Raw genomic sequence first — 7,263 nt, 5'->3', positions numbered from 1 at the left:
CGGGTGGCGGGACCCGGTGCATCATCCCTCCTCACTTGCCGCACCGGCGGGCACCGGGCCCTTTAAGAGCGGCGGCGGCCGTGCCCGTGCCCGCGCCCGCTCCCGCTCCCGGCGGTGCCCGCGGCCGCCCCGCACCTGCCGGTAAGGGCCGGGGGATGCTCGGGGCGGGGAGATGCCCGGCGCTGCGGTGGGAAGCGGCGCCGGGAGGATGCGGGGATGCTCAGGGAAATGCAGGGCCCCAGTGCCGCAGGGAAGCCCGGGGAGGATGCAGGGATGCTGGAGAGGATGCAGGGATGCCCGTGGAGGACGCAGATGTGCCCGGGGCCGCTGGGGTGCCGAGCAGAACCTGGAGGGGACCGTGCAGCGCGGGGATGCACAAGGGATGTCCTTGGTGTGGGGCGTTGTGGCGTGTGCCGGGTTTGCGGGGTGTGGGTGGTGCCCCGCAGCACAGAGGGTTGGGTGGGAGGTGGGAAGGGTCCCTTGTGCCCAGGGGCTGCTCCATGTGTGCTGCAGTACCCCGGGAGGGGACGGGATGGCACAGGGACCAGTTCTGCCGAAGGATGAGGGAGCAGCCCCCTCCTGCTGCCGTGGGGCGGTAACAGCCTCTCCACGCAAGAGTCCCCGGCTGTGGGGCTGCAGCTCCGTGGCGTCTGGCGAGGGGCAGCTCATCCTGGGGGGTGGCACAGGCTGGCAGCCCGGGATGGTCTGGCTGTGGAATGCTCTGGAAGCACGTGAGCGTGTGCACGTGTGGGTGAGTGTGCACTCGAAGTGTGCACGGAGCAGCATCGCTCCCCCATGGCTGCGCTGCCAGCTGTGCTGGGGCACGACGCTTTGGCATGGAAACAGTGGGAGCTGTTTGCAGCCAGGTGGCACCTGAACCCCTGGCCACCGGTCCATGGAACGCAGTGGCACCTGCCACCCCCGGGACACTCGGCTCCCTCCCCCCTCCACGACCTTGCCTTCTCCAGGCTCAGATTTGGGTTGGTTTGCTTCCATCCTCCTCTCCTCGGGGCTCTGGAAGGTAAGCGGGAGCTGGGCTGGATGCAGGGGGCTGGCAGCAAAACGCACGTGGAGACAGGGAAGGGTCCCGGGGTGCGGCCCCTCCTCGCTCCGCTGCCGGTGAAACGTCAGCCTGGCCGGCTGCGCGGAGCCGCGGGCTCTTCCGAGCCTCCCGGGGCCTGAACGGCAGAAGATGTGACGTTAATAGAGCGGGTGCTGGCGGCGAGATGCGGGGTTAGAGGGGCGGCATCCATCAGCTGAGCCTTCGCTACCCAGGGGTGTCCCTGAGCGGGGACTGAGGCCTCGGCTGCCCCCGGAGCCCTTCGGGGCTCCCCCGCTCCGGCCAGCGCCCATCCCGCCTCCCCTCGCCCCGGCTGTGCCAGGGAGCTCCAGCCCTGGGAACCTGCCCTATTTAAATAAGATAACGTGCATTAAAAACACCGAATCCTGGCGAGCTGACAGCGTCTGTCTAAATATTTATCCCTGTTCCGATCAGGCGCTGTGTTCCCATGACAGCGCCATTAGCACTTGGCATATTTATGGCCATCCTGAGTGCTGGGTACCCCGTGCTGCGTGCCCAGGAGCCACTGACCCGCCCTCCTGTGTCCCCTCTGTGGCTCCCTGTGCACCCAGTGGTGACCCCTGGGCTGGCAGCCGTCTCCAGCTTGGCACATCCCTGCAGGACTGTGCTGGAGCTGCCAGGAGTGTCCCGGGCTGGGCACGGCAGGGAGTGAGTGCCACATTTGTCCCCCGCAGCACAGGAGTTGCTGTGCCACGAGGTGCAGGGAAGGAGAGCAGGGAACACCCTGCTCCCCAAAAACCATCTCCTGCTTCTCCTCCTGCCCACGGGCACCGAGGGACTCGGTACCCGCGGGCACCGGGCGCTGGGAATGACGCGTGGATGCTCCAAGTCCCTCCTACACGTCACTGTCCTGCCCTGTGACCTGCTCTTGCTGGGGCCTCGTGCTCTGGGGACAGCACATCCTGCTGCCCGGGGTGGTCCTGGGCGCTGCAGCCCCTGCACCCCGCGGCAGCGGGCGGGGGAGAGTGTCGGGAGGGATTAGGATTAGGATGTGTCTGGAAAAGGGCTCGCTCGGAGCCGGAGGCGCGGGGCGGCTCAGAGCGGCTCTCCCCGGTGCCACCGCTCTGGCAACACAAACAAAACCCTCGCGATCAGCTGAGCCGCTTGGGCACCCGCAGCTGCCAAAATCTACTTTTCACTTCCCCACTCTGCCGGCGCTGAATTTAACCCTCAGCTCGGCTGTGTTTGGGCGGCAGCAGCGCCAGCGGGGCCGGGGGGAGTTGCGCTGCCCTGTCCGAGCCCCACCGATCACACCAGAAGCGCAGAAACAGCAGAAAGAAAAGGCAGAAGTGCTGCCTGCGTGTGGCTCCCAGCAGTATCAGTATCCCTGGGGTGCCAAGGGGCTCCGGGCTGCCACCCTCACCCCGCCAGTGCCGCGGCTGTGCCGGGGCCAGCCCCGGAGCAGCCCAGCGCTGGCACGGACCTGGGCTGCTCCCAATTGCCTCATTTCTACCCGCAGGGATGCACCGTGCCCAGTTCGTGATGCCACCCCATCCAGCCGCCCTGTGACACGGCCCCTGGCTCGGGGGGCACCCGGCAGCCGGACGGGATCCCCGGTGGGGACCTGCTCTGCAGCCACCGCCCTGTTTGCTCCGACACCGGCCTCACCCTTGCGGGCAGAGGGAGAGGCGGAGCCGGCCGCTGGCCCCACGCTGGGGCACACGAGGTAGGAGGGACACGGGGCACTGAGGCACACATCCCCGATGGGCACCAGGCTGGCTGGAGGGGTTGCCTCCATGTCGCCTTTCTCTGGGTCCTGTGCTGCCCTGGGCAGGGGAGCAGGGCACGGTACGTGGGGCTGGGTGGGCTCACCTGTGCTTGGGTCGCTCTGGCCACTGCTGGCCATGGACTGCCAGAGCCCGTGTGTGTCCCCAGAGGTCACAGAGATGGCTTTCCAGCGGAGCCACCGGCTGAACCTGCTGCGCCTCGTCGTGCTGCTCCTCGTTGCCTTGGCTGGCATCAAATTCCTCTTCCGTGACAGGTGAGGTGACAGCAGGACCCCAGGAGGGTCGGGGCTTGTGGCACCCCTCGGGCTGTGCTTGTGTGGTGCCTGGTGCTGGGGGCAGCTGGTGCCCTCATAACCCCATGGACACCCCATAACCCCATGGACACCCCCATCCCTGCCCCACTCTCTGCAGCTTTACCCTGGAGCTGCACAAGCCTGCCAGCAAGGACAGCGCGTTCTGGGGGGACACAGGTGACATCGTCCAGGACATCATCCCCCAGAGCCAAGTTCTGGAGGTCCCTGCTGCCAAGATAACGGCCCTGAAGCAAAAGCAGCAGGTCCCCAGGGATGTCAGTGCCACCGAGATGAGGCTGGTCCACCTGGACCTCAAGGGAGCTGCACCCAGAGTCTCCTACCTGGAGCAGGTGAGGATGCCCAGGGGCAGGGAGGAGGGGCCAAGGAAAGGATGCACTGAAGAGGCTCAGCCCCCTGCTGACGCCTGGTCTGTGCCATCCCCACTGCTGAGCCCACCCTGCCCACACTGCAGGTGTTCCCCCTCCTGTCCCAGCTGGGAGCCAACGGCGTTCTCATCGAATACGAGGACATGTTCCCCTTCAAGGGGGAGCTGGAAATCCTCAGGTCCCCGTATGCTTACAGGTGAGCAGGGCTCACGCAGGGCTGTGTGCCCAGCTGGCTGTGGTGCCTGCAGCCCCTGCAGGTCCCTGTGTTCCAGGGGCTGGGTGTGACCCACCTGGCCCCGTGCCCGTGATAACCACGGTCAGAGTGCCAGGCTGTGCTGCTGGGCAGAGCAGCTTCCTGCCCTGACAGGTCAATATTTGTGCCCCTCAGTAAAGTGCACATGTGTGGGGCAACCGGGACTGTGTGGGCAGGGTGCCAGAGGAGGGGGAGGAGGGGGAAGTGCCCCCCAAGCTCTGACCTCTGCCCTGGCATCCCCCACTGAGCCTGACCCTGCCCTCCCAGTGAGGAGGACATCGAGCGGATCCAGCAGCTGGCAGAGCAACACAAGCTGGAGGTGGTTCCCCTAGTGCAGACCTTTGGCCATGTGGAGGTAGAGGCTCCCAGTCCTGCTCCCCATCCCAGATCACAGGGGTTCCCCCTGGACAGCCCCCTGATGGTTCCTCCCCGCAGTTCATCCTCAAGCACGAGAAGTACCAGCACCTGAGGGAGGTCGAGCGCTTCCCCAACAGCTTCAACCCCCACGTCCCCGACACCCTGGCCCTGCTCAAGACCATCCTGTCACAAGTGATCGAGAAGCACCGGCACTCCACCTGGATCCACATTGGTGCAGATGAGGTGGGCAGGGGCTGTGCAGGGACCCCACCCCTCTCCCCAGGCGCCGGGGTGCTCTCAGGGCTGCTGAGCATCTCCCTTCCCCCAAGTCCAGGTTTTCCATCTCGGGGAGGGGATGGACTCCAAGAACTGGATGAGCCACAACAAGGGTGATGTGGGGACCATGTACCTGAAGCACATCAAGGAGGTTCTGAGCTTCCTCACGGCGCAGTACTGGGGGCTGCGGGTGCTCATGTGGGACGACATGCTGAGGAAGATCAGCGTGGGAGCCCTGCGGGGTGAGGGGACAGGGACAGAAGTGGTGGCACCTGTGCCAGGCTCCTCAGCAGCACCCACTGTGTGTGCACCCTGGAGGCATCGCCCCCGGTGCCAGCAGGAGCCTATGCCTTGCTCTGTGGGTCTCGGGGAAGCATGAGGAGCCCGAGGCTCCCTCTTGCTGCTGGCACCAACGTCCCCTCACTGCTGTCCCTGCAGAGTCCGGGATAGCGAAGCACGTCTCACCCGTGGTGTGGTTCTATGCACCCGACTTCGAGGCTGAGCAGATTGGTAAGGTGACCTGCCAGGCTCCTTGGGGGTGGTGGGGGGGTCCCTCCTGAGCCCCCAGCAGCCTGCTGGGGACGGTGGCACTGGTGGCTGTCGCCTGTCCCGCTGCAGTGCCGTTCCTCACCAAGTACGTGGAGAGCGGCTTCGAGGCCGTTTGGTTCGCCAGCGCCTTCAAGGGCACCACGGGGCCGGCGCAGGCCTGGACCCCGCTGAGCTACCACCTGAAAAACCACCTGAGCTGGCTGAAGGTGATGCAGGCCGTGCCGCGGCTGGCCCCGCTGCGCCTGCAGGGCGTGGTGCTCACGGGCTGGCAGAGGTAAGGGGTGAAGGGACACCCCCTGCCCTCCTGGTGTCCTCAGAGCCATGCTGGCACAGGGCAGAGGTGATGGCTGTCCCTGTCCCTCAGGTATGATCACTACTCAGTGCTCTGCGAGCTGTTGCCTGTCAGCATCCCCTCTCTGGCCATCTGCCTGCAGACGCTGGTGAATGGTGAGCCCCCAGCCCTGCTGGCATTGCCCCACCTCCCACTGCCTGCCAGACCCTGTCCTGCTGGGCAGGGTGCTGGGGGGAGCTGGGAGGCAGAGGAGGAAGAGCTTCAGCTTCAGTTTTGGAGGTGTGGTGAAGCCAGGGTCAGCCTGATAGGGAGATGTCCCAAGCTCTTCTGTCTCTTTCCTCGCCCTCCCAGGGGGCTTCACAGAAGAGGCAAAGAGGAAGGTCCTGGATGTGCTGGGCTTGGAGAGCGTGCAGCTGGAGCAGAGCACCTGGTGCGTGCAACATGGTCAGGGCAGTTGCATCAGAAGGGATGTACTGGAGGGAAGCAGGGGCTTGGTCACCCAAATGCCCTGGTCCCAGACCTACTGGTGTGCTGGAGTTCACCCAGCCCAGTGCATCCCACGTGCTGAGCCTCACCTGCCCCTCCCTTTCCCCAGCGAGGGCAGGGGAGCGTTCCCTGGTGTGGAGATCTACCACATGGTGGAGCAGGTTAATGGCCACCTGAAGGAGAGCATCCTTAAGGCACTGGAGGAGGAGAGGTAACAGACAGGGGGAGCAGCGGGTTTGGTGCCTCTGGCCAGGTTTTTCCATGGGAGGGGACCTGCCTGATGCACAGCTCCCCATCCTCGGTGGCCCTTGTGTCCCCAAGTCCCTCATGCCTCTCCAGTGCCATCAAGGGCTGGTTCAGCCCCTACCACCGGAAGCGCCAGTTTGGGAACCCCCGCAACATGGAGAGCTTTGGCAGCAAGGTGCTCAAGTACGTGCTGCTGGGGGCTGGGAGGTGTCTGTGTGAGGCTGGGAGGGGTCCCTGCTCGGCCCTGGGGTCCCTTACAGGACACAGCTGGACCCCTGATCCGCCCCCTCCAGGCTCCATGAGGACTGGGAGAGCTTTGTCCGTGACCTGCGTGCCCAGCTGGAGAGGATCTACTTCCCTGACACGGTGGAGGAGTGGATGGAGGAGAATGTCAACCCCTACCTGGACCAGCTGCGGGACCTGGTGCGGGACTACCGGGCCATCATCCGCCTCAACGGCCGGCCCAAGGCCACGTAGGGGCTGCAGCTCCCCGGCTCCCCCCTGGCTGGGCTTTGGGGGCCACCGTCGTGTGTCTGTTCTCTGGTGACGGCGCTGCCACTGCTGTTTGCACTGTACAGAGCCCCTGCACTCCCTCGTCCACAATAAAGTATTTTCATAGATCCTGCTGCTTGCCGAGAGGGCTCTGTCCCCCCGTGCAGGGACAGGTTGGTGTGGAGGGCTGGGGTCTATCCTGTGACAGCTCCTGGGCCCCTGCTCGGGCTCTGATGGAGCAGGAGGAGTTGACAGCCACAGGGCAGAGTGTGACAGAGCTCATGGGGACACACCCGTGTGCCCCGTGCTGGCCTCGAGGGTGGCCGTGCCCTCCCTGGATGGGATCCAGCTTGTCTGCTGCGTGCTGCATGTCCCAGGCAAGGGCTGGCACTTGGGACAGAGCAGGGACAGAGGGACATGTAGGGGCCCTGCCAGGCTCCCACCAGCACCGGCTCCCCAACTCTGTCTTCTCTCAGTCTCTGTGAATCTCTGGTCGCTGGGAGGGGTGTGAGCACTGTGGTGGCTTCTTCAGCCTCCAACTCTGCCTTCATCTCCTCCTTCGCTGTTATTCCAGCACCCAGGCTCTGTGTGCTCCCAGACCCCCCCTGCCTCCCGGGCCCAGGCAGAGACACTGCTGTGCTCTTTTCCCATCGGAAAGGCAGCTGTGCAGGGGGGATGTGTGGGGATCTCGGCGTGGGATGAGCCCTCCTGCTGCTGCTGTCTTCAGTTCCCACAGTCAGGTTTTCCACGTGCCTGTTGCCCACAGTGCCCATCCTGAACCCCCTGAGCCCCAGGCTCTGCCCGTTCCGGGCGCTGCTTTCCCTC

The 7,263-nt window shown here is 65.2% G+C and overlaps 1 protein-coding gene across 3 annotated transcripts; it reads left to right on the top strand.

Moving 5' to 3' along the window:
• Positions 1–94: 94 nt before the first annotated feature.
• Positions 95–6,567, top strand: LOC136368009 (hexosaminidase D-like). 3 transcript variants are annotated; one of them, XM_066329929.1, is made up of 15 exons: positions 95–141; positions 2,541–2,747; positions 2,957–3,062; positions 3,220–3,451; positions 3,574–3,683; positions 4,008–4,095; positions 4,176–4,340; positions 4,432–4,615; positions 4,812–4,883; positions 4,992–5,196; positions 5,287–5,369; positions 5,566–5,644; positions 5,810–5,911; positions 6,040–6,129; positions 6,240–6,567. In XM_066329929.1, exons 3-15 carry the CDS (start codon positions 2,968–2,970, stop codon positions 6,421–6,423), a joined length of 1,689 nt encoding a protein of 562 aa, XP_066186026.1. In that variant the 5' UTR covers positions 95–141; positions 2,541–2,747; positions 2,957–2,967; the 3' UTR covers positions 6,424–6,567. The 3 variants fall into 3 exon arrangements, with proteins under 3 accessions (XP_066186026.1, XP_066186025.1, XP_066186024.1); XM_066329928.1 differs by lacking the exon at positions 95–141 and having other exon boundaries at positions 855–2,747; XM_066329927.1 differs by lacking the exons at positions 95–141; positions 2,541–2,747 and having other exon boundaries at positions 2,761–3,062.
• Positions 6,568–7,263: the final 696 nt, after the last annotated feature.

Source organism: Sylvia atricapilla, chromosome 15 (assembly GCF_009819655.1).
Source record: "Sylvia atricapilla isolate bSylAtr1 chromosome 15, bSylAtr1.pri, whole genome shotgun sequence".
NCBI lineage: Eukaryota > Metazoa > Chordata > Aves > Passeriformes > Sylviidae > Sylvia > Sylvia atricapilla.
Note: the sequence above shows the minus strand (reverse complement) of the source record. Positions and strands in the feature narration are given on the sequence as shown.

Coding starts and splice junctions, on each gene's coding strand:
- LOC136368009 (XM_066329927.1), top strand. CDS start 2,785: ATGGGCACCAGGCTGGCTGGAGGGGTTGCCTCCATGTCGCCTTTCTCT. Junction 3,063..3,219: donor AAATTCCTCTTCCGTGACAG/GTGAGGTGACAG, acceptor CACTCTCTGCAG/CTTTACCCTGGAGCTGCACA. Junction 4,096..4,175: donor AGACCTTTGGCCATGTGGAG/GTAGAGGCTCCC, acceptor TCCTCCCCGCAG/TTCATCCTCAAGCACGAGAA.